This window comes from Sprattus sprattus (assembly GCF_963457725.1).
Source record: "Sprattus sprattus genome assembly, chromosome: 14".
Lineage (NCBI taxonomy): Eukaryota > Metazoa > Chordata > Actinopteri > Clupeiformes > Clupeidae > Sprattus > Sprattus sprattus.
This window is the reverse complement of record NC_137912.1, coordinates 13,989,350-14,016,825: the sequence shown is the minus strand read 5'-3', so window position 1 is coordinate 14,016,825 and position 27,476 is coordinate 13,989,350. Positions and strand designations below refer to the sequence as shown.

At 46.3% G+C, this 27,476-nt stretch overlaps 1 protein-coding gene across 1 annotated transcript in view; it reads right to left on the bottom strand.

The window, feature by feature from the left end:
• The window catches only part of cog5 (component of oligomeric golgi complex 5), a gene marked incomplete at its 5' end in the record, with an annotated part of 82,447 nt that overhangs the window by 11,268 nt on the left and 43,703 nt on the right, over nt 1-27,476 (bottom strand). The window contains 8 exons of the mRNA XM_080851779.1: nt 1,274-1,384; nt 4,508-4,607; nt 4,717-4,878; nt 8,045-8,231; nt 12,999-13,080; nt 20,113-20,190; nt 20,654-20,766; nt 25,863-26,022. Coding sequence (XP_080707905.1) covers nt 1,274-1,384; nt 4,508-4,607; nt 4,717-4,878; nt 8,045-8,231; nt 12,999-13,080; nt 20,113-20,190; nt 20,654-20,766; nt 25,863-26,022 — 993 coding nt within the window. The remainder of the gene's footprint in view (nt 1-1,273; nt 1,385-4,507; nt 4,608-4,716; nt 4,879-8,044; nt 8,232-12,998; nt 13,081-20,112; nt 20,191-20,653; nt 20,767-25,862; nt 26,023-27,476) is intronic.

Genomic DNA, 27,476 nt, shown 5'->3' with positions numbered 1-27,476 from the left:
CAAGTTAATGAAAAATAGGTGAGTTAGCTCAAACCATACGTTGGCCAACAACAAAGAACCTTATCCATCAGATCGCCCATGAAAAGATCTGCTTTAAGCCAAATAAATTCACAATTCTATTTTTGCTCCATGCAGTTGAGTGACAAGCCTGCTTTTCCCCCCTCTTCAGACACAAATTTCCTGAGCGGCCTAATCAGCAACAACAGATGTGACCATCTGACGACTTTTGAGAATTTGAGTATTCCCCCCCCACAAAACATTTCAATGGTAAAACTTTGATTGTCCTCTGTCTTCCACCAGCCTCAGTCTTGCAGTCCCCCCCCACCCCCGCCTGCAGCCACCCCTGATTAAACCTTCCACTTCCAAGTAATCTCTCTTTATTATGGCATTAATCAGGCGAGCTGGATGGGGAGGGCCTCTGAGGCAGCTGTATGTTATCTGAAGGCTGACGATTGAGAGGGGGGAACTGCCTCACTCCCTTCCCCGACTCTGCTCTGCTTGCCTGCGGCTACGGAGGAACCCCCTCGGTGGCTGCGGTGAGTTATGGCTCCTCATAGCCACCGGGCCATTACCGGGCGCCTCGGAAACTACAAATGTATCCTTAGAGAGGATCCACGGGAGAGCGAGCCATGCAAGCCATAGATCAGGATGATGGGAGGGTTACGACAGGTGAAGGTTTCTGAGTGAGAGTTTATCAGAGCGCTGTAAGGGGATCCTCTGATGCAAGAACTTCCAAGAACTGTCAAGGCTATAGCTACATAAGGTCCTTTACTGATTAAAAGCATTCAATTTAATCAGAATAAAAGAAGCCGGAATAGTGGATTTGCTCTAATTATAAAGAGTACTCTCGACTTATGTTAGGCGTGGTGGTGCAGTGGTTAGCTTTACAAGCTACAAGTTCACTCTAAATCATTTTGGATAAAGGTATCTGTTTAATACCTGGCCTTATCTTTTTACTATACCTCAATACTCTCAAAGGCTGAACCAAGAGAGAGAGGGAGAGAGAGAGAGAGAGAGAGAGAGAGAGAGAGAGTGGGAGAGAGAAAGAAAGAGAGAGAAAGAAAGAGAGAGAGAGAGAAAGAGAGAGAAAGAAAGAGAGAGAGAGAGAAAGAGAGAGAAAGAAAGAGAGAGAGAGAGAGAGAGAGAGAGAGAGAGAGAGAGAGAGAGAGAGAGAGAGAGAGCGAGAGTCAGGGAAAGGCATACATCTGGTGAGGACGCTAATGTGGATCCCCGGTGATGGGACTGCCCACTAGATGCCCGTCTGGATGCTCACCTTGGCCACGGCCTGCTGGAGCCGGTGCAGGGAGTTGACCACGCCCATGTTCCTCCTCTGGCCTTCAGTCAGGGGGCCGATCACCTGGCTGGCATCACCCTGGGTACACAGCTGAGAGACAGAGAGAGGGACAGAGAGAGATAAAGAGAGAGAGAGAGAGAGAGTCACAAGCAGTCTATGCATATTTATACGTACAGACACACATACTTGTGCACTTTCACACATTAATGTACACAAAACACATACATATGTACGTACCCACACATACACACACAAACCCTCAAAGACATGTGCACACTCATTTTAACACACCCCATGACTAAGAGACCAAACCGTCGATTCTCTGTTGACAACAGAGGCACACCACAGGGCTTTAATTCCTTGGAACAGTCAAACACAAACACAACCACAAACACAAACAAACACACCAACAGCAAACAACCCAAAACATTTGGAGGATAGAGAAGCAAACAAAGACATGGCAGAGGGCAGATGGAATGTGCAGGGGAAAAAAATAACGCCACATGGAGCCATGGCAACGGTCTAAAAATGGCACGGCAACAGTTAATCATCAGCAGGTGGCAGCAGGTGTGCAGGAGTGGTGTGTGTGGGGTAGGTGTGTGTATTTGTGTGTTGGTGGTGAGGGTGGTTTGAGGCCCTCAGGGTGTGTGCTCCTTCACACCTGGGGCTATATTTAACCAGCTAAGGCACTGTGGGCCAGAGAGGGAGGCACCTGCAGCCTAATGAGGACAGTACTCAGGTGAGTCACGATAGGGAAGGAAAGGGAGAGAGAGAGAGAGAGAGAGAGAGAGAGAGAGAGAGAGAGAGAGTGAGAGGGAGACAGAGAGAGAGAGAGAGAGAGAGAGAGGGGGAGAGAGAAAGATGCAGACTGCAAAAACGAAACTGTGTGACACTGACAGACAGACAGACAGACCGACAGACAGAGAGAGAAAGAGATGAAGAAGGAAAGAGAGAGAGAAAGAGAGACACAGAGGCTGCCATCGCAGTGCACCTGTGCATCCACTGTCAGGTGTGTGCTGGAACTCCAGGCCCTTGTGATCTACCGAGAGGAGTCTGGCTGGGATGTGAGCTAATCAGTCATGCCACCAGAGGGAAGCAAGATACAGGGGGCTTCTCTCTGGACCTGCTAAGGGCGGAACAAGAGGCAGGGGGCCCATCTCTGGACCTGCCAAGGGTGGAACAATGAGGCCAGTGGGGGAATAGCCAAGGTGGATCGACATTATTTAATCATCCCCCTTCTTGTTACTTAATGCCACTTGGAACAGAGATGCATCATGGGAAATGTCCTGGGGGACTTCAACCAGAGGGGGGTGCATGGGAGAGGGACACTCTAACCACAGGGACCACGGCGCTTCGGAGGAATACAGAGCGCTCTGGCCATTTTCTCAGCGTGGCGCCCCCACGCACTGCTGCAGATTTAAAACGCAGGAATTATTTTCCCAGCGTGTGTGCTGGACGGAGCGGGTTAAAAAAGCCGGAGCGATTTCAGAGTAATCCGCAGATGGTACTCACCACTGGGCTGCCGCTTGCAGCTTTGCAAAAGGTCTTGTACTATTGGCCTTAATGGACCATTAACGTTTTTGGGGCACCTGTTGCCTTTCAGTTATACCATCAATTCTCTTTTTTTGTTGTAAATTTGCAACTTAACTTAATGGAGCTTGAAAAACAGCTATTCTAAAACCTTTTGTTCCGATTTCCATTTCCCTGTCCACCACTCTCATGCCATGTATTTCGAAAGATCCCCGGAAGTTCGATCCTGAAAATACCAGTGCAGGGAGGTTTCGGCTCCTCCCGTTCCCTCTCACCATGACACCCCCCCAGGGATCCGGCCTCCCGCTTGATACAGCATCTGGTCAGCCAGAGAGAACAGAGGCTGCCTCGTAATGAATGTCCGCAAGGGTGAGGTGCTTAAGCAGGCCTTTCCCTTAATCAGCCACCACCTCAACATGAGAGATAAGTACAATCCAATCACACCCTGATTGCGCCTTAACAGCCGTAATCAGGTGAGCTGTGGATTTACCATCAGGGCTGGCCTGTTGTGATCAATGTAAGGAAGCTTAAAAGGGCAATTGGGTCAAGCTAGGTCAAGAAGGATGGAATACTCCCATCTCCTGTGGTAACAACAGCAGAATGTCGAAGTATTGAGGGAAGTACAGGATGAAATTCTTTAATTCTGTCTTGAATAGACATCTGATGCTAAGGTAACTGAGGATGTTGTACAGGGACATGAATGTAAACACGGTCGTCTTGCCAAAGAGGAGTACCACGCATCCTTGTTGGCTGCCAGTTTGTTGCTTGTAGAGAGGTGGCTCAGAAATAGTTGCATAATTGAGCTAACAGGTAGGTAGAGTGTTACGAAAACAAACAAAAAAAGATTAGAAAAGAAATGATTTCGGACGACCTCTGCAAACTACAAACCAGAGCTGGATCAGATTCGGGGACATGGAGTGGTGTGTTCATTGATTTCGGATCAGCGCTCGAACACCGATGTTGTCTGCGATGCGAGCGGTCGACCGACTTCACATAAGAGCACATAGCCAGAAGCAGGCTCCGATACCACGGAACCTGATCTGTAGCGCCTGGCGGGGAGAAAAGAATAGCAACAGGCCGGTGTCCCAGGACGCTAACGGGCAACGGCTAGTAACTCTAACCCCATTGCCTCTGGCTCCGTGGGCTGGTGGAAGGCCAGCTGCGCTCTGCCATCTGCTGAGAGCTTGGTGGCCGGCTGAGGGGCGGTAGTGGTGATGGTGGGGGTGGCGATGACTCTGCCCGCTCTTCCCTTTCGCAGCAGGTGGAGTGAGCCACGGGGCACACTCATTCGCACTTAGCTGTCGCCCTCACAGACGGTGCTTTTACAACACCACCCCACACAAATTCATTTGGCAGGGCAGTTCACCGCAGTTCAAGTAAGCCTCTCCTTACAAAACAAAGCTCAAAATCCTGCAATTCCAACTGTTGTCTGTTGTTCACAGCAATGTTTAATAAATACGCTGTAATATTACGGAGAATATAAAATCTTTTGCAGCTATTCTGTGTGAAATGAACTGAAATGCACTGCTAAAATGATGTTCAATAACACAGGTCTGTGAATTTGTATGTAGTTCTGAGGGAGCACAGGAAGGGAAACGTGCGATGCTCCAATGTTCTCTCAGCTGTATTGGATGAAGGCAGATGTGAACAGGAAATGAAGAGCCGGCATCACCACACACTCACCAGTTGCTCAGACTTCACACAGAAGAGCTGCACCGTCTTGGCGGCATTCTTAGCCACAGCCACAGTAAGACTGGGATCCACAGAGGCCACGTTGAGCTCACTGGGGGAGGGGGGGGGAGAAGCAGAACAGTAGAAGGCCAATCAGTACATGTGCTGATCGTTCACGTCACAGTTTAGGTCCTGAGGATGGAAGTCAAGTGTCAACCCACCTGGCTATGGTCTTGATGATGCTGTCCAGCTCGTCATTGGAGGGGGGGTTGCGCCCCCCCTGCGGGAAGACCAGGTTTATGGGGTCAAAGAGGCGTGACAGCGACTTGGAGAGATAGGCAGCTTCATAGGGCTGTAGAGAGTCCTTCAAAGCCTTCTCTAGGCTGGTAAAAATTAGGAATGCAAATATTCACATATTTAAAATGAAATAGAGCATATATAACAGATGTTGGCAAAAGCAATGACAGGGCATAGATAAACAAAAACAGTGTCATTGAAAGCATACTGTACTAACTGTACAGGCATATAAGCCAAGCCTTTAGTAGTACACAAATCAATGTATCAGACGTAATCAAAATTACAAAATCACTTATACTGTCTGCTTATACAATGGGGCATGACAAGTGATATTAATGCTTGAACAGTTTTAAAAGAACAACAGGATGAATATTTGTTCATGTATTTTTCTGTTTCTTACGAGATGATTAGTTTTCATCAGATGACCCAACTCTGCTTGATGTAATTACACAAATTTGCCTGTTTGCGCACTGTTTTCAGTTTCTCATTAAAACCCTAATGCGCAGAGGTTCATGGTTCAAGCGAGTCGCTCTCTTTTCCTGACCAAAATTAGAATCTGCCCGGGGGGCAATAGATTTACCCCATCCTTCCCCAACCAACCCCTCCCGTCTCACTGCATTACGCTCACAACCAAAGACAGGCTGCTGTACAGCCGCTGGCTTTTCTCCGAGCTGCCACCCTTTTATCATGCTAGGGCGATATCCAGGCGCGGCACGCTTCGATCGTTTGCCGCGGGTGGAATGGCGAAAGCCCCCGATCAGGAAACACGATGCTAATTGGGAGGTTAGCGTCTTCAATCACATCATGGTTTAGTAGCCGGAGTGTGGAAAAAGCTCAGACTCAGAGCAGGGAAGAGGCTCAGACTGCTTTTCGCCTCTCCATTTCCATCCAACCACTATCGACTCCTTTTATCCGTTCTTTACACCTCTCTTTCTCCAGAGTCTCTCTCTTTCAGTCCGCATTACCATTCTGTTCTGGCCTTCTACTGTTCGTCTGCCTGGGGTCACTGTTCTTTTTATTGTCATATAAAGTCTTTTCACAGTCACTCCTCACTCTGTTCCCTGTGTGAGTGTGTGTGTGTGTGTGTGTGTGTGTCTGTGGGTTAACGTGCGTGAGTGTGTGCGAGCGAATGAGTGTGTGTGTGTGTGTGTGTGTGTGTGTGAGTGGGTGTGTGTGTGTGTGGGTGAACGTGTGTGAGTTGTCTGTGAACCTTCAGTAGACAGAGTGAAAAAGCTTCAGAGGGCTTTTCAACTGACTGAGGCAGGAGCCCAGGGACACACAAAGCCAGAGCCACTTCCTCACAGCACAGCACATCACATCACTGCACTGAACTGCACTCCCCTAATTACCCCTTATCAAAACTGGCTGACCAGAAAGGGTCATCTAAAGACAGAGAGAAAACGACAAGAGCGAAAGAATATAGGGCAGAAAGAGAGGGATAGGTAGAAGCAGAAAGAGCTGAAAGACTGAAAGAAGTTGAAAGAAAAAAAAGAAAAAAAAGAAAGAGGCAGGCAGGGAGGAAGGGAGAGGGGAGTGCACAGGGGTCATTAGAGAGAGAATGAACCAAGGAACGAAGGAACACGTGAGGAAGAAGAGGATACTGTTACAGGATACAGGAGGAAGCCGCAAGCAGGAGCCACACAATTAGACTGATCCAGTGGGAGAGACAGTTTGCCTCTAGGTTGGAAACTCACGACAAGATGACAGGGCAGGTTATCTCCTTGGCAATGGCTTGGGGGTGGGGGAGGGGGTGGCAGGTGGGATGGAGGTTTGGGTGGTGGATGTTGTCAGGGTCAGGTCAGAGGCCTGGAGGGTCCCAAAATCTGAGCTCCACCACGGAGAACATGACTGACCGGGTGACCCCTCAGCTGTCATTCTGTGGAGCTCACCAGCTCTACATTAACACACAGTGACTCATGCAACACTCTAAACCCGCATCTGCTTGGGAGACGTCGCTTTTCACTGAGTCAATATCCCAAACACTAAACAAGGGTCTGTCCCTCCAACCTGAAGGTCAAGGGGGAATTTGAATTGAGCCCTGTGAGAATGGAGTGACAATAGCACGGGTCAATGGCATCCTGACGCTGAACTTCCACCTGGTATATCCACCACTGCTCTTTCAAAAGACCGGGGGGAGGGTCACACTAGAAGAAAGTCACAGCATGTAGTCTTTTTCTGCCTGCTTTTTGTTTCTTTTCTCTCCACTGCTCCCTATCAGTTCCACCTCTCACATTTGTCGGGCGAACGTGCCAAACCTCTCTCTTAACACCCGGCAAATCACCTTCACCTAAACTACTACTCAATTTTGGGTTGGTTCCAGGGCCGTCTCCCTTTAAAGTCTGCTTACTCGGCACATATTTCGGGGGCACTTTCAGGAGTGCCTGCCACAAAAAAGGGGGGTGCCCTTCCCTTACTGCTGTTGCCAAACTCACTTGTCATTCTGTGCACAAATCCACTTTTGACAGTTTATGACGAGGCGCAACGATGGCATTGGGCCTTAATTGCCGGTTGCTTGCTGCGTTAAAACATCTCAATTAGGCTTTTTCAGGACAGGAGGATGTGTGTGTCTGTGTGTGGGTGTGTGTGTAATGGGTTGGGAGGGTTGTGGGGTTTAAGCGACGAGTCAGAAAATAAAGTGCGCAATTGAGATTCTCTGAGGTGTCTCTTCAGTCAGCACAGACCGCCTCGACAAAATGGCGAGACACTGGTGTTTGTGTTTGCTCTGCTACGGGGGATTGAATTGGCCTCTGCAGACACTAAACACTTGGCACTCATGATGTTTGCACTTTCAGAGAACAGATAGAGGATGAATGCAGAAATGAGGCATTGACGGGTTGATGGGGTTTTTACCATGCTGTTCGTAACTGCAGGAACACCCAGGCAGGTTATGAGGCCATTGTATTTAAATCATGGAGGCAATTTCTATTACGTTTTATTAAATCTTATAAAGTTAGGAGGGGAAATTTGAATAAAACAGAACTTGGTATAATACAATATGAGGTAACACCCTTTGAACAGTGCAAGAACAGTACCACAAGAGGAGAATATATTTGTAAGTCACCACATTAAATCAATGGACCTGGTTCTCAAGATTTGAGCCTCGTCTTTGAAAGCGTATGTTCTGTCCTTGTGTGCCAGTATGTGTGGGTATGCATGTTTGTGTGTGAATGTGTGTGTGTGGAGTGTGTATGTGTATGTGTAGGGGTTACAGTAGCTTTAGGTGAGCCTAGGGGGTAGGGGGGATGCACTCACTCGTAGTCCTGCTTGGCTTGAGTGAAGAGGTCCTGGGAGTCGGTTTCGGAGGGAGGCAGCTCCATGGGCAGGTCCAGCCCTCCCTGGATGCTGGTGCTGTACAGCTGCAGGCGCTTCCACAGCTCGTTGTACAGCCTCAGTAACTTAGGGTACTCCCCCTCCAATGCCTGCTTAAGGAAGGCGGAATCTGTGGGGCAGGTAAACACACAACACACAACACACAACACACACACACACACACACACACACACACACACACACACACACACACACACACACACACACACACACACACACACACACACAAAAGAGAATAGGTAAGATCATCATTATCTTTTCCTTCCCTACATAGTTGAGGTGATGCCAAGGTGATGCCAATATTCAGGCATAGATGGACAAGAACGAGAGAACCACGCATAGGAAGCGGGGGAGGTTCAAAAAGACATGGCACACATGTGGAGCTCTGGCTTATGTCCTTGACGAAAAGATGAAACACCCTCTCTGTCACCCATGAACGATGAAGAAGCCCTCTGTCAATCCCTCCAGACCCAGTGACCAGTGAACCTGACATCTAACAAAGTCCTGGACTGCATCAGCACACAGTGGACAGACACACACACACACACACACACACACAGGCGTGACCCCCTGCCCTTTAGTCACCAGTGCCGAGCGCTAAATAATCTAACATTTGTCTTTGTTAAGAGAGAAACAAAAATAGAACCAAACATGAACAACCCACAAAATAACACCTTGCAGCTCCGGCTCTAAAGACTACACTAGGGTGCACAAACCCATGACTGTGTTACAGTTACTCAGGGAAACAAATCCACTCTTTGCGCTTCAATGAGCTTGAAAATCTTGATTTCCATTACCCAAGAGTCCCCAGACAATGCCAGCGAATAAGACAAGGAGAGGCAAAAAGGGAGGTTTTTTTTTACCCCTCATTCCCCGTCTTAATAAAAAGATGAAAGAAAATCACAGGTGGAAGCGTCTCTGAGTATACGGCATCATTAATATGATAATGACTCAACTTTATGACTGATTAATCGCTCATTATGGATATTATGCAGACTGTTGTGCTGGGGGATTTTTTTTTGCAAGATATTTTGTGCGATTGAATTGGTGCATGCATAATTGAACAGGTCTGGTGTTTAATGCACATTTGGAGGAGATTCTTTGGATGTTAAATTAGCCGTTGCCACTGGGCGTCTTGCAGGAGCAGGATCAGCCATCTGGAAGCAAATCAAAATGTAAATGTAGACTTATTTCAGTTGTGCCGTGTGTGTGTGTGTGTGTGTGTGTGTGTGTGTGTGTGTGTGTGTGTGTGTGTGTGTGTGTGTGTGTGTAAGACGAGGGAGATGGCCACTGCAGTGGAATACTGATGCGGCAGAGAGGCTTGGGACCAAAGCGTGGAATAACAAGGCTTTCAGCTGGAGTGGTATGTCTGGAAATAGGATATATCGTCTTACTACCTATATATGTGTGTGTATATATATACATATATATATACACACACACACACACACACACACATGTGTAGGTGCGTGTCTGTAGTGTGCAGGAACAAGTAGTGGAGGAGCAGGATGAAGAAGAGGGAGAGGAAGAGGTGAAGGAGTTCTGGTCGGCCATCAAACCCCCGCTGCTTTACCGTTCTCGCGCCACAAATACATGTGAGGGAGAGGTGGTGGGAGGTGGAACTGGAGAGTGGTGAAGAAAAAGAAACCCAGCCAAACAAAAACATGCTGTGATTTCCCAGCCGTCTGTTCGGCGTAAACTAAGAGCCCGGCGATGGTTGGATGTGTGATGTAGATTGGAGATCTCTGCTCGGCTGTTGCATTGTCCGCTGTAACCTTGCCTCGCCTGCTTGCACTGCGTACACGTGATCTGACACACACACACACACAGTTACTCTGGCAAGTGACATCTTAGTGCACAGCATCAATGGAGTGTGAAAGCATCCATGCTTTTTTCTGTTAAGTGTACAGCCCAGGTCTGGGCAGCGCGTGAACACACACACACACACACACACACACACACACACACACACACACACACACACACACACACACACACACACACACACACACACACACACACACACACACACACACACACACACACACACACACACACACACACACACACACACACACACACACACACACACACACACACACACACACACACACACACACACACACACACATACATATTTATCTATTTCTACATCTATGAGTGTGTATGGTAAAGAATGGCAGATGGCAACTTTAAACATGATCTCTATTACCACAGACATCCACAGTGCCATACCAGTAATGTTACTAAAGAGGGCACCTTCATCAACTTCTAATGGCTGTACTAACACAACATATAACACTACAGTACTGTGCAATAATGCCTCGTCTAAGCTGTTTATATAAACACAGTCTAGTGAGCTCAAGTATCTTTATCAATGCATCATTCTATGTGATGGTTGTGAACATGTGCTACAAGGGTCCACAGCGTGCCATTAGTCATGAGACGCCTGCAACATATGTGTAATATATGTTTGCTGCAAATTAGTCATGAGATGTCTGTAACATATGTGTGATATATGTGTGCTGCAAAATAGTCATGATATGTGTAATATGGGTGTCATACATTCTGCTTTACCCGAGTTGGCCCCATTGTATCTTGTTTTAAGGGTGTTTCCAAAGGTCATAAAAAGTGACAAAATGATTTTCAGTGGCATTCAGACAGTTTGCTATTCTCCACTTATGTTTAAACACACAGAACAGGTAGCTCAATTCTGATTCAAGCGGGCCCATGAGGAAGGCCTTTCAGCCGTGCATCGTGATCCAACCAAGAGAGCACCCCTGAGTGCAGGTCTGAGTTTGATAAAAGAGTTAGAAAAATGACTCCCAGAACAAGCAGAGCCTGAGTGGTAATTCAGGGCCTCCCTGATTACTTTCTATTGATCAGAGCAAGTGAATTGAAGACCTCATTAACTCACGATAACAACAGGCCGGGATCAATGCATGTGGGCGTGCTGGGTTAGGGAGGGAGGTGGCGGCTTGACGAAGGTGCTCTGGAGTGGTCGTTTATTTCCTTAATGAGTCTGACCTGATAAACTTCCACGTGCAAATGTTGATTGTCTTCTTTTTCATCTTTTTCTTCTTTGAACTGCAACTCTTGTACGAAATGTGCTATATAAATAAAGTCTTACTTACAAAAATAAAAAATCAACTTGACCATGTTGAGTCAGTCAACTGCAGTATTTAATGGCTGGACTGATGAACATAACATTTCATGATCTCCCTCAGAGAGACATTGCTGAGCACATTAGCAGTCAGTAACTAGGGAGTAAACCATTCAAAGACCAACAGGCAGTAATGATGAAACTCAAGTCTGCCTTTAGAGACTTGAAGAGTGTATACCAGAGTCAGTGTGTGTTTGAAGAGTGCATACCACAGTCAGTGTGTGTTTGAAGAAAGTAAACCACAGTCAGTGTGTGTTTGAAGAGTGTATACCAGAGTCAGTGTGTGTTTGAAGAGTGTATACCAGAGTCAGTGTGTGTTTGAAGAGTGTATACCACAGTCAGTGTGTGTTTGAAGAGTGTATACCACAGTCAGTGTGTGTTTGAAGATTGTATACCAGAGTCAGTGTGTGTTTGAAGAGTGTATACCAGAGTCAGTGTGTGTTTGAAGAGTGTATACCAGAGTCAGTGTGTGTTTGAAGAGTGTATACCACAGTCAGTGTGTGTTTGAAGAGTGTATACCAGCGTCAGTGTGTGTTTGCTGGTGTCCGTTTTCTACATTTGCTGCTTGATTAACCAGATAATCACTTGGGCTCCTCTGAGACCTCAAGAAAAACAGCAGGACGTCTAAGATGCCTGGTTATTAGAATAATAAAACACACACAGACACACTCACACACACAGACACACTCACACACACACACACACACACACAGACACACACACACACACAGACACACTCACACACACAGACACACTCACACACACAGACACACTCACACACACAGACTCAACCCAACCTAGAGAAAAAAACAAGCGAGAGACAGAGACAGAGACAGTGTGTTTACATGCAGGGAGAATACTGGCTCCATAAGGCTAGTGAAAGTAAACATGCGCACGCACACAAACACACACGCACTTGCATACACACACGCACACAAACGCACACAAACGCACACAAACGCACACACATTCAGAGACTTGAAAAACACTCCCACTTCTCGCCTACAAATAGAAAGAGAAGAATTATCCCTCCTGCTTAAAATAAAGGGAAGAAACAAAAAAGTACTCCCCACCCCTCCCAAAACAGAAGGGTGTCTTGGTAGGTTTGGGGGTGTTGGTGCCGGAAAGAGAGAGTGAAGAGAAGCTGGGTAAAATGAGAGGAGAGGCCAGCCTTTTGTCAGGATACAGAAGGAGGAGGATGACGTAAAAGGGGGGTGGGGGGGGGATCAGGATCAGGGCAGAGTCCAAACGCTTGAGACATCAAAGCAGACACGGCTGCCTCCAGAAGCTGCAGGGAACAAGGGCGCCAAGACGACAGGAGACGTGATCGAGCCAGATGCAGACTGTGTGCAGAGGGGCCACACATGCAAACACACAGACACACACACGCAAACACACACACACACACAGACAAACACACTGGACACACACACAAACACATACACGCACGCACGCACACACACACACACCTCAAGCTGTCCTAATACCAAAAACAAACACACTGTTTATTAGAGCCTACAGCCCATAAACACAGACAGATAGGGAGTACTATAGCTGACCTAACTGAAATACTTACAACTAAAAAAATTAACTACAGACTACCTCAAAATAACTTGACTAACTTGTTTAACTTGCAGGTTGCAGATACCTGGTTATTGACAGTAATAGTTGTCATCAGTGCAGTGCAGTGCAGTGTGGGAAATGAACACTCACCAGCAGTGGCCTTCTGAAATTCCACGGACAGCGTTCCAGTCACAGAATTCCAGAAGGTGTATAAGATGTCAGGCTGCCCGTCCTGTAGAGGAGACAAGAGACATCCAGGAGGTCAGGAAAACCAGATGTGCTACAGATATGCTCCAACACACAAAACATGAACATCCATCACCTTCCAAAGGCTCAAAAACACAACTCAAACTGAGTGACAGAAAATAACCTTCAGGTTTTAAACCCAAAAAAACATCTTTGTTACCCTCTTAGCTCATTACCAAAACGTTGATGAGGTCGAGCGGGTAAATAACGAGGGTCTGTCACAACACCTGTGCGTTGGGGACCGGTGAGCTTTACAAATATCTGAGGGGCTGCTGTGATTAACACTGAGGCAGGAGAAGAACCTTGTCTCCGTGGACGTGGTGCTGACAAATCCCATTACTCACACTTGCCGCTTTTGTCTGTGGGCCTCTACGGAGGCTCGAGGCCGCTCACGGGATCTCATGACAACGAGTGACAGTTCTGTGTGTTTACATCACCGTTCACACTTGCATCATACACACATGCCAACATAGAGCACACACACACAAATGGGAGAGACACTGGCGATGAAGACGGCCACAAACCCAGTCCCTCACTAATACAAATTCCCCCTGGGTGAAACATTTGTGTGTGTGTGCATGTCTGTGTGTGATTAGGAGTATGTGTGAGTGTGTGTGTGTGTGTGTGTGTGTTTTGTAACTGTTTTTGAAAGAAAGAGACAGCAAAAAAAGAAAAGAAAGCTACAGGTCCCCATGAATAACAACATCGACAGCGATGACAGCTCATCATTGGCTCGTCGCGGCAGGGCGGCAGACGTTGCCGCGGTGATGGATGTGCTCTTCCTCCGTGCCCGTGGTGCAATTACGCATGTAACCTGCGGCAAACGGGCAAGGGGGGGGGGGGGATGGAGGGGTGATAGGAGCAGGCAATTAAAGAGGCAGGGGAGGAGCCAGGCATCTACACCCTGTCATCAGACCCACACAGGCCACATGGATGCCTTAATAAACGCCTCAACCTCCACTGTTAACTTAATGAAGTATGGGGGGGGGGACTTGTGTGTGTGTGTCTATGTGTGTGTGAGAGTGAGTGAGTGTGTGTGTGAGTGTGTGAGTGCGTAAGTGTGAGTGTGTGTGCGGTTCAGAGAAAGTGAGTGTAAATGATTGTGTGAGTGAGTCTGTGAGGGAGCGAGTGTGTGAGTGAGAGTGAGTGTGTGTGTATGTGTGGTGGGGGAGGGGCTGGTATGTGTGCAACAGCCAATAAATTGGGAGTGCAGCCCAAAGACAGATGAAGGACCACATTCCCTGACCATCCTCTCAGTTTTTTTTTCTCATCTCTTGTGGCCTTTCTCTTCCGTTAACTGGCAGATGTGTTGTGCTGCTGATCTGTGCCGGAGAGAGAGAGAGAGATAACGAGAGGGCGAGGGAGATGAAGAAAGAGAACCTGAGAGAGAGGGAGTGTGTGGGAGAGGGATGGAGCGAGGGATGAGGAGGGTATTGTTTAATTCTCTAATGCATCCAGCACATCCTGCTCTGCCCTACCCCACAGCACATAAAGCCCAAGGTCAACAGCTTATCCATTCTCTCACACACACACACACACACACACACACACACACACACACACTCACACTCACACTCACACTCACACTCACACTCACACTCACACTCACAGACACAGACACAGACACAGACACACACACACACACACACACACACACACACAGACACACAATAAGCTTAGGACAACACCTCCACATCACAGACTGGCCCCTTCCCAACAAGAAGGAACCTCTCTCACCTTTAAGACTACGCAAGTGGTTCTCGAGACTGGTGCAGGCGTGTCTGTGTGTGTCTGTGTGTGTTTGTGTGTGTATATATGTTTGTGTGTGTGTGTGTGTGTGTGTGTGTGTGTGTCACTGTGGGAAATTAATGTTTTCTTCCACCAGCCAAAATAGATTATGGATAGAATTCTAAATTCTACATACATTTAATAATTTAACTCCTCACTGTCAGCTCTTCTCTTGCGTGTTTCCTCTGATTAGTCGAGATATAGGAGGCAACATAACAGATACATTATAAGGGAGGAGACAAACCACTGAGGGAAAATGGCAGAAGTAACTGGAAGTCCTTCCCTGTATTATAGAGAGCCAATCACATTGTTGTTTCGCCTCATCTGGACGTTCTGTTTATTTCCACCGTTACTAGAGCAATAGCCAGTCAGCGAAACTTGAGGCATGCGCAGTAAGCAAATCAACCTTAACTATTCCATATCAATTCTGAACTCTGGACGACAATTAGCAGAACTACATTCATTCCCTGTAAAGCATGCGTGCAACCTCTGCCCTTTAAAGCCTTCAGCGCGTCTTCAGTGTCAATGCATAGAAAATGTAATCTCATTCATCTAAAGCTGGTTGATCTTCTGTGAAAGCCTTCCCTGCCTTGTCTGTTTATCACAGTAAATAGCCTACTAGCTACCTTAACAAGGCTAACCTTTTTCACTTCGCTTCGCCAAAACAGCTGATGCTGATCAACAAATAAACATGAAAGGGATTTAGCCTACCTACTCTCATTGAGCCATTTGAACATAATCTTGTCATGTTGTAAAAAAAAAAAAAAAAAGGAAGAAAGAAAGAAAAGAAAAAAAAGCAAAAGAAAGAAAAAAAAGCAAAAACCCAAGATTGGCACTCTCTCCATCTTCCGTGAAATGATAAGCGCAGGGTATAAAAATAATAGCTACCTCTGAGACGAGGTAGGGGCGGAAACAGTTGCGAATAAGTGCTGAGAGTCCGTGGGAGAGGCACTCAAACCAAAGGGGATGTAGGTGCGTGTCTGAAGTGTGATGGAACAAGTAGTGGAAGAGCAGGATGAAGAAGAGGAAGAGGAAGAGGTGGAGGAGTTGGTGTTTTCTGGTCGGCCATCAAACCCCCGCTGCTTTACCGTTCTCGCGCCACAAATAAATGTGAGGGAGAGGTGGTGGGAGGTGGAACTGGAGGGTGGTGAAGAAAATGAAACCCAGCGAAACAAAAACATGCTGTGATTTCCCAGCCGTCTGTTCGGCGTAAACTAAGAGCCCGGCGATGGTTGGATGTGTGATGCAGATTGGAGATCTCTGCTCGGCTGTTGCATTGTCCGCTGTAACCTTGCCTCGCCTGCTTGCACTGCGTACACGTGATCTCACACACACACACACACACACACACACACACACACAGTTACTCTGGCAAAGTGACATCTTAGTGCACAGCATCAATGGAGTGTGAAAGCATCCATGCTTTTTTCTGTTAAGTGTACAGCCCAGGTCTGGGCAGCGCGTGAACACACACACACACACACACACACACACACACACACACACACACACACACACACACACACACACACACACACACACACACACACACACACACACACACACACACACACACACACACACACACACACACACACACACACACACACACACACACACACACACACACACACACACACACACACAAATACACACCAACACATGCCCACACATACACACACACTCACAAACACAAGCAAAATCACACATGAACACACATGCACCAACACATGCCCACACAAACACACACAGTGGGGTTCTGGCGTATGACAGCCACCTTTAACTCCGTAATGGCAGGTGCCTTAGCTGCAGATGACAGGCTGTCAATCAGTGGGGTGGGCTGCATTGAACACCCCTTGGCGAGGGGCGTCATTGCCTTTCTCCTTGACAGGAGGGACGGGGAAAGATTCCAACTGGACCCCCCCGCCAACCCCCATCTCGGAGCACCCCACCCCACCCCACCCTGCCCCATCCTCCATCACCTGCCAACTCTTGTTTTCATTTTATGTTGGGGTCTTATCAGGTACACGGCTTTCATGAAGTGTGCTTGCAACCGCCTCCCTGACCTACTCCATAATTAGAGACAGTGTCCTTCTCTCTGTCTCTCTCTCTCTCTCTCTCTCTCTCTCTCTCCCACACTCTGTGTATCTCCACCTCTCCCACCTTCTCCCTTTCTATCTCTCCTTTGCAGTGTATGGGGTTCATTAAATGTGGGAGCCACGCTCCATACATGGGGAGGCTTTGGGGCGCGAATCGGCCCTCCCAGGTGTCTCAGGGGAAGAAGGACTCAAGGAGGAACAAAGGGAAGATAAAAAAGTGTTTCCATAGAAACCTCCATAGACCACACGCTCTTCCCTTTGCTGTCTTTCCCTCCTGTACAGATTACATGTTGAGCTCATCATCCCTGTGTGCCGTGGTGTGTGTGTGTGTGCGCTGTGGTGTGTATGTTTGCGTGTGTATGTGTGTACCCGTGTGCAGCCTACTGGGAGATGAGATCGTGCCTACAGAACTGTGCGGCACCTCCCTCCCCCCACTTTCTCCCCACAATAATAAGCGTGCCTCTGATGACTTTGTTAGCAGGTGTCAAACATGGGCTCAGGGCATGGAGATGAGGATGGGGGATGGGGAGACAGAGATGGGGAGAGAAATCAAGAGAAACAGAACGTAACAGTGTTTGACTGTGTATGTGTGTGTGCGTGTGCGTGTGTGTGTGTGTGTGTGTGTGTGTGTGTGTGTGTGCTCACGGATGACTGTGTGTGAGAGAATGAGGGAGAGATAAAGCAAGAGATGGGGTAAAAGAAAAAAAGCAGGTGTTTGTGAGAGAGAGAGAGAGAGAGAGCGAGAGAGAGAGAGAGAGAGCACCAACATAGAACAGAGTGAGAGATTTTATATTGGGTCTCATCCTACCATATTAGACTTCCTCTACCGGTTTCATTCTGATGTCAACATACACATTTATATGTCAGAGGGTCTAACACTAGGTAACCCACATCTGAGGCATAACGGTCCACATGATGAGAACTGAAGAGAAGTACCAGGGGGGAAACAATCTACATTGATTCCATCATGAGTTCAATTTAATGTGATGTATAAAAATGTTCCCATAAACAAAACAAATTCGCAAAAATATGATTTGATGTGATGGCATTCAACCTAGTAGCATGTTGTCAGGTTCAAATAAGCACTTTAATATTAATTAATACAGAAGATTGATTCTAGGTGTGATGCATTTGACACAATGTCAAAGCATCTCAACACTGTGTAAAAATCGGAATCTCCCAGCAACCGAACTGAGCCCAGCACACTGTTTGAAGTAGAACACATCCACTGTTGGTGTTGGTATAGTTCGAGCCGGCCAGGGAGTGCAGACCAACCAGCCATCAGGTGACCGATCTCTGAACCTTTGCCGAGCAGACATGGACGCACCCTCATCCACACACGGCAGGCCTATGTCCAGGTAATTTACGTCACGTAGGGTTAGTGTGCAGGATAAGTGGTTACGTTTAGTTGCACTAGGAGGGCTGGTAGCTATTAATTGAAGTTAACCCGACACAACACAGTTCAATCTTACATAGACTTTATCGCTGGTCTCTCATTTCATGCATAACAGTTGGTGTCAGACAACTATTTAACAAGTCCCTCATCATGTGACATGTACTTTCATACAGCTTATCTAGAGAAAGGGATCCTGGACCGTCTGTCTACGAGACTTCATGGTGTCATAGAAATATCCAAGTCCTGTCGACACACACAGACACACACACACACACACACACACACACACACACACACACACACACACACACACACACACACACACACACACACACACACACACACACACACACACACAGGCTAGACACATGCAAGACGACACACATTATGGGCTTTTAATTGGACCATTTAGATAATAGGGCTGCTATTGAAACTGCCTGAGTATAAAAGCCCAATTACAGCACAATGGCTTTATTTGCCTCAGTGGAGAGAGCAATCAGGAGACAGAGGCAGAGAAAGAAGCTTAGGCCCTGAGAGGTGGCGCCTGGTTAGATAACACAGAGGAACTGAGGGAACAGATGAGGATGCACGCGCACACAAACACAAAGGCACACACAAAGGCACACACACACACACACACACACACACACACATAAAGAGATGCACAGACACGCATACACTCACACATATATAGTGCCGACAGCAGACAGAATGAGAGTGAGAGGCAGAAAAAGTCCATACACAAATCACACAGAAACTGATGCCTATGTCAACTCCCAAAGATCCATCCCAGATACTTTCTCAGACCCCCACACTCCCAACATGGCTGCATCAGCACAGCTCCGATCAGCTCGGTTCAGGAGGCCATATATGTGTGGAGACAGTCATTTAGATGCAGGGCAGAAGGTAAGAGACCCAAATCAGAATGGGTATTTGCTAGGAAATGGACTCCTGCTGTTGCCCCTGTGTACCAGACCATGTGTGTGGGTGCGATAGTGCTACCTATGGACGGACACACACACACACACACACACACACACACACACACACACAGAGGGCAGCCACCTGCAGGCACTCAATTAGGATGTCATTTTCTACTAATGCCCTAAAGCAGGTCTCCCAGCAGGGGCAGCTCCAACAGGCAGCCACAGGCAAGGACACACACAAACAAACACACACACACACACACACACACACACACACACACACACACACACACACACACACACACACACACACACACACACACACACACATATATCACATACATACATCTATTCACTGGGGTCAAATACTCTATTGGCCCACCTAAACAAACACAGCGCAGGGTATGCACACTGAAATGTGCAGCCAAAATCAAATATGTGCACTTGTAGGCACACACACACACACACATGTGCACCCAGGCACACACAGACACACAGACACACACACACACACACACACACACACACACACACACACACACACACAGGGAAAAAGGCTTTTAAACACATTATCAGACATCAAGGACAGACTGCCTGCCAGGAGAGCCTTTGTCACATAGACTAGCGTGGTCTACACCATTAAGGGCAAACTGGAGAGACACACACTTTAAAGCCATGCACTCTCAAAGTGCCTTCCATTTAATACAGCTCTGAAAAAGTAAATGTGGAGTGTGACGGGAATAACATGACATGATGTCGCAGAGGAGACCTGCACAGTGTGCCGGAGCTGACATTCCTTATTGTCTCACCTTGATGATCTCATCGATGAAACAGACATGGGTGACGGGATCCCTCTTCTTGGTTAGGACCTTCTGGAGATGCTGGACCTGTTTGCAAAAAATGGAGTCTAGTCAACCCATCCCTTTTTTCACAGCAGAAAGAAACATCCCCATGCCACATTATAGAAAACTCTGAGCTGCGATAGCTCCACTCGGCCTGCAAAGGAAACTCAATTGGCATGCATACTGAAGCGCATACAGTCCTCCTTGTGCTAAGTGTCATCTAAAGAATGATTCTTAAAATATTATGGCAATCAAATAGTGGAAATGTAAAGGTTTAGCAGCACACGGTTTAACCCCCTGAAGTCGGCTGCATCAAATCCAATATTTGCATACACCAACGCAGTAATCCAGGACCTCTAAAGGTTTAGCAGTGCATGGTTTAAGCAAATCTTAGGACTTCATTTAAGTTGATCTTTTCCTATGTTCGCTATAGTGCTGGTGAGAGCGCTGAGGCTATCTATGTAAAGACCCAAATGAGACCATATGGGAATTCGAAGTAGGCGAATACCTGGCTGCAAGCGGCACAGATCTGGTCCATGAGCTTCTCCAGCTTGGTCCAGAGAGCGGCTCGGAAGGTCGCGGTGCTCCCGGGAGTCGGCATCATTGCCCTGCCTGGTGCACCTACACACAGCAGCACACAAAGGGTTAATGACACCTGGTGCACCTACACACAGCAGCACACAAAGGGTTAATGACACCTGGTGCACCTACACACAGCAGCACACAAAGGGTTAATGACTCTTCCACTCAAACCACCACAGGATCAACAGTAAATACATATACTGTATGTTTGTGTTTGTACTTTCTTTGAAGAAACTGTTGATCCTGTGGTGTATGTATTGTAAAATTGGCGAGCCACCCACCTTGCAATTTCACAAAAAAAAGAAGAGGGGAATTAGTAAGTATTTTACTAAACCTTTTTTTTTCAGGAAATGTGCACGTTTAAAACAACCCAGAAAGGAGGTTTAAGATTAGAAATAATCTGTTTCATGTCTTTATTCCATTAATAAGCAGGAGGTGTCTGCCTGTGGGTTAGCTCTGTGCAATTTTTCGAAAGATTCTAAAGTAACTGAATCAGCCCGAAGTAGTGTGGTAGCAGAATTGTATCAGAATATCTAAAGTAATTGAAACAAAGGCCCAGACTGCGAAAACGTTTTTGAAGTAACTGAAACAAGTAGCTGAAAAGTAGTGTGGTTTAGGCACGAAGTCCTGTTGCCTAAGGCAATTTCAAGAACACGTACTGTTGTGCCCGACGGACAGAGGCATAATTATTAACCGGTGTATTGGTGAGTGTGAGAAACTAACTAGTGTAGTCAGCCCGACGAATTGTGGCATAAATTGTCTGGATAATAGCCAGTAGTTGAACATGAAGCATTATAGACATACAGTACATTCAGATTTTACGGCACAAATCCATAACCTTGTGATAGGATCCGATGTAACGGGAAAGATAAATAATTTGAATTTCAATTGTGTACCCGGTTGACTGTTGAAAGGCGCTATATCATTATTTAGGACGGATACGTCATAGCCTAGCCAATATGTGACATATGAAGCATCATACCAAGATTGACTGACAATGAGATTGTTGTTGGTAGTTTTTTTTGTTTTAACTTTAGAATGGAAGATATTATTGTTCAAGACATCACAAAACACGGTTCGCATGGAATATTTGACGGAATAGAGAATGCAGAGGACAAGCCCTAGGAGTGGGTAGGGACACGGTTCGAAAATTATTCCAAGATACCAAAACACAAAAAAGGGAAAGTTGCAAATGCCCTTCAAGGACTTCTTGCCACATACTAAGTGACCAAGAAAAGATTAGACGTGGTAGAAGCAGAGAGATACCTACTGAAAGAAGAGAATAATTCACTCTTATCACGTCTTAATGACGGGCTGGCACACATAGAAAATCTTCAGATTACTGAAACGCTTTTGAAAATGGAAAATGTGCAGTTGCAGAAAGAAATGGAAACTCTCATGGCTAAAAACAACTTGTTGAAATCAACAGTGGAAGTGTTGTCAGGTGAGTTAGATTTGGTGGTACATAGGGTTAGCCAGTTCTCCATTAGCACATCTGATATTGGCAGCAGCAATGCCGGCAATGAGGAATGTTGGAAGACACATTTAGATTCACGGGATAGTCAGTGCCAATATTCAGGTGTCACGGTAAAGTACCCAATGGCACCAATAAACTCCACCATTGTGCGGAATGGAGCAAGTGGAGAGGAGGTTATGTCACACACCATCAAATGCCTTAGCCCCTCAGAGTTAGCAGTAGTGGTAAAGAGTGTGGGAATATTTGAACCTGGGACACAGGATCCTGTAGAATTTCTATCCAGTTTGGAAACCTGCGTGAACATTTGCAGATTGACAGATTTTGATGCTTGTGTTGTGTTGAGCCTGTGCCTTCCGTCTACATTATCAAGAGCCTTGACTGATAAAGTGAAGAATAGGATGGGAAATAATCAGGACCGGAAAAAAGCACTACTGGAGGTTTTGGGGAGTGCATCTGTCAATCCAGAAAAGTTAGCAGAAGTGTCAATGAGAAAAGGGGAACATCCAGCGGCTTTTGCAGATAGGTTACTGGAAGCTTTCACAACATACAGTGGTAACCCTGACATCATGACTGAGGATATTGGCTATAAATTTGCTTTGATTAACAAAAGTGATCCCCAGACTCGCTCTGCCATAGAAATGTTTGTGACTCATCTCTCAGGCTATGATGAAATTATTGCTAAAATGACACAATTTTACAATAATCAAGCCACTTCTAAGAAATCACACCCCACTGTTATAAGATGTTAGCTTTCCCAGCAGAACAGGAGACAAAGAGGGCCGGAAACCAGTTCTTCTAGTTGGCAACACAGAGGTAATGGCTTCAGAGAAGCAATCCAGTAGGTCAGGGCTCTTCAATTAGTTCGGAGCTGGGGCCAGTATTTGAAACTGAGGCAATGTCAGGGGCCGGAGGATAGGAGCAGTATTCTATTGGTTTCCGTGTCGCTGCAGCTATCATATTGACTAATCAGCGCAAGCGTATCACGGCGGTCAATGTAAACTCCGTGGCGGCTTCCATTGGAAAGCAGGAGGCCAAGTTATGACACATTTTTACTTATTTCTCGAGTTGCAAAATGTTTCAAACTGAAATGAACTATAATCACTGACAGAACAAGCACTGTAACAGTCCAATATTTGACCTCTTTTTACAATAACAGTGTTAAGCAGTTAATCTGCTGTGGCCAAAAGTACACTGCATTTTGCATATCTGTCTATAACTAAATAGCCTCAGATACCTCAATATTCAGTCCAGCTGAACCTGTTGTATTTAATCTAACTAGCCAAAAAAGAAAACGTTTGTGACTATGGCTAATTGTACACTCTCGCGTGCAGTAGACATTTTTGTCTGGTAAGCGCAGTTTGAAAGGTACGAGTCAGAGTGAAGAAGGCCAAAGGTAACGGTCACAGTGACGCACTCTAGAGCTCGGTAAATTTAGAGGGGCAAATTTGATTGTTAATTTGTTTTCCCTCAAAAATGGATGTCTGGCCAAATCAGGCCGTACCCGTTTACGTGGCTTAAACGGGTGCATACCGCCACCATACCAGCACCTACTGCACGCGATAGTGTACAATTAACCATAGTCACGAACTTTTTTTTTTTTGTTTAGATTTTTTTTTTTTTTTTTTAGATTTTTAGTCACAAACTGAATGAGGCTACCGGGGGCCAGTCCAAAGCAGCTCGGGGGCCGGATTCGGCCCGCGGGCCGCCTATTGAAGAGCCCTGCAGTAGGTGTTATATGCTATGCATGTGGAGAACAGGGTAACATTGCAAGACATTGCCAAGACAGAGTAGGAAGACATCAAGGCATTGTCTGTCATTCATGTGGTAAAGAGGGACACATAGCAAGGAGCTGTAGAGATAACAGACCAGAAAAGCAGAACCTTGTTTGTTTTTCTTGTGGAAAGAGGGGCCACAAAGCCATAAGGTGTAACTGTTCACAGACAAGAAGAAAACTATCAAGAACTGCTTCAGAAAGTACATAGTCTACAGACTCAATTGACATGGCATCAAGACAAAAGACCACAAGAGGAACCTATTAACACCTGACCAGACAAATCACTGCACCAGATGACCAACCCAATGTCAAGGGATACCACTTGTGGAAATTGAACCTGTGGGGCCGGAGTCCACTTGGGTGACCAGAGCGCCAAGGGTAAAGAGGCTTGAGGTGTGGACAAGGGCCACCAAGAAGCAGAACTGGGACCAACAAGAAAAACTCAGACGGCCACCACACAACAGATTTCTACAGACCAGGAATCCAGAGGACCTGAGACCATACATGGATCTGAGATCCACAAGCCCAGAGATTCACCTTAAGAGATTGACTGATGGAATGAAATGGACCACAACTGATGAAGACAATAAAGAAAACAACAAAAGATCTTGACACTTTTCAGAGCTTTATCTGCTGAAAGGTGGAAGGCAGAAAGACACACTCAATAGAGTGCATGGACAAGAAAGACAAAGAGAGAATCAGGGAGCGTCTTCTCTGAAATTTGAGAAAGTGATTTCCCCAGAGACAAATATGCATATCCACAACTGGTGTGCTCATCCTTACCCGAACAAACTCACAAAACACGAACACGAACATACACAACACCCACACACTTACACACACGGAGAGATGAAAAGAAGATGCATGCTATGATGTTTGATAGCAATTTGGCCCATTTATATTTACTTGAGTTTTGCTCAATTATCTCAGACTGTCTCCTTGGCTGTGGTGGTTCTCAAATGCTTCTCAAAACCTGATAAAAGATCTTTATCTTATAGTATCAAATTACCCCCTGATAAGTTACCTATTGAGACTGGGAGATGACCAGTGTACGCAAGGGTGATGAGTCCAATGACGGGTAAGACTCCCTAATGGCCACAGAGGGAGCAACCTAAAGCAGGACATCACCGCCACTGGGCAACTCTGTGAAAGGTGTGACTCTGAGAAAGAAAGTTGATGTGATGCTATGTATGGCTTCATAGCATCAAGGAGTGGACTGTAAGATTCATGATCAAGCAGCTGCTGTGACCACCAAAAGTTGGCCAGCCGAATATTCAATAATGGTAATCTATCATGGTCCCAAAGGAAAGGTCCCCACACTGGATTTGCTCAGACACCTGGGGTCAGGAAGCAAACTGAGGTGTGACTGCAATTAATCATAGTATAGGAATGGGTAAGGCCATTGAGAACCATCTCAGACAGAGAAACCAGATTATCATATAGAACAACAAGAGGTTGCCAGACCTGTTTGCATTACAAGCCTAGCTCATTTACATTAGAAGCCTAGGAGGGGTTGTTGTTCAGTCCTACACAGCTGAATCTGGAGTATGTTCTAGTGCTTCGTCACTGCACTTTACTGGAATAAAGATTGCTGCATCAGAAACAAAGAAACTTCCTTCATTTCTTACAGTATATATATACACATACATACAAGAAAACTACATTCAGCCTTCTCCTATGCAGAAAAGCATACAATTATGTCATTGGTAACAGACCAGATCAGCTTTGAGTTTCTGAAACATTCTCTCTCTCACACATACACACACACACACACACACACACACACACACACACACACACACACACACACACACACACACACACACACACACACAGACAAGGACCCAGACACAGACCCAGACACAGACACACACACATGAGTACCTCTAGTGGTAGCGGGCTGGGTGAGGACCTTGATGTCAAGGGCACTGGTCACGTTCTCCTTCACGGAGGCCCGGTAGCCGTCCACCACCCCAGTGATGGTCTCCCTCAGGCTGCCCAGGTTGTAAAAGACTTGCAGGGCTGTTCCCACCTGGGTAGGATTCTGTAGGGGAACACAGAGACGCTGAGCTGAAACAGCGAAAAAAAAACGAAAAAAATCTCCAGGCCCGAACCATAGTTGTAAATGTAGGCATTAAGGAAGGTCTTTGTTTACTGTGATAGGGTTTTACGTCTTGCCCAGAGAAGTCTTCCTGAAATGAGGGGTAGCAATCAGTCTAATGGGTACAATATGTCATCTTCATATGTCGTTCATTACATTTTTGCTAAGTCATAACAAATGAATCCATTAGCCAAAGTCATTAACCTAGAAACAATCCTCTGCTCCGTTCTTTGTAGCAACAAACACATGCATTCTCAAATAGCACAACAACATATTGAACTGAGGATTACATGACACTGCAGGACACACAATAAAATCAGCAGGCAGAGTCGGTCTGTGGGAGAGCGGCTAAATCATTGATTGTGCAAAGCCGCACAATAGCCACCTGAAACAGAAATCCCTTTTTATCTGTGTGTGTGTGTGTGTGTGTGTGTGTGTTTGTCTGTGAGTGTATGTGTGAGTGTGTGTGTGTGTGTGTGTGTGTGTGTGTGTGTGTGTGTGTGTGTGTGTAGGCGTATGTGGTCCAGCCCAACGGGGGGGCTGGAAACTAGGTCACATCCAAATTTCCACCGTTTCTCCTTGCGATTAAAACATCACTGCGGGACAGAGGGCCTGAAAAAAAAGCCATTTAAAACGAATGTCACTTTTTAATCAAATCACAAAGGATCAGAGACATAATGTGCTGGGCAACGTCCTGTGAGGCCAGCGCTAATAGTAAGGTGGTGTTAAAAGAAAAGAGGAACGGATTGGCCATTCCAATTGGATGGGAAGATGAAAGTATGACCAAAAAGGATTGATGAAAAGGAAAAAGGAAAGATGAAAAGGAAAAGAAAAAGGAAAAAGAGCTGAAGATTGGAAAGAGCTGCTGGCTAGGCTAAGAGGAACCTATGTGAGAGAGATGAGCTAAAATGGAGCAGCACTGGTCTACATAAAACATTTAATTTACCAGGAAGTGTTCTGTGCAAACTATGTTCCTGTTCTGATCACCACACAGATGGACTTTCCGACAAGCCACACTCTTCTTCTTCGCTTTCTCCCCTTCTCTCACACAATCCCTCCCTTCACTTGTTTTTCTTTTCATGTCATCAGCCACACACAGGAAGATGAGATTCAGGCCAGGACACACTGGGGACGTAGCACTCTTTCGCTCTGTATTTCTCAGAGACTCTGTTACTTAGAGACGAAGCCCGAACGTTCAGCTGGGAAAGGTTGCAACATATTCCGAGACTGTAATGAACAAGCTGCCATTCACAGCAAGCCATATCCCCTAGCCATGATGGCTGGGACCTATCAATTAAACATCTATTGGGGGACGGACTGAGACAATGAAGAATGAGTATCTCTGGTGACCTTATTAAAAGTTTGAACCTGATGCTATCGTGTTCAGCTTTCACACA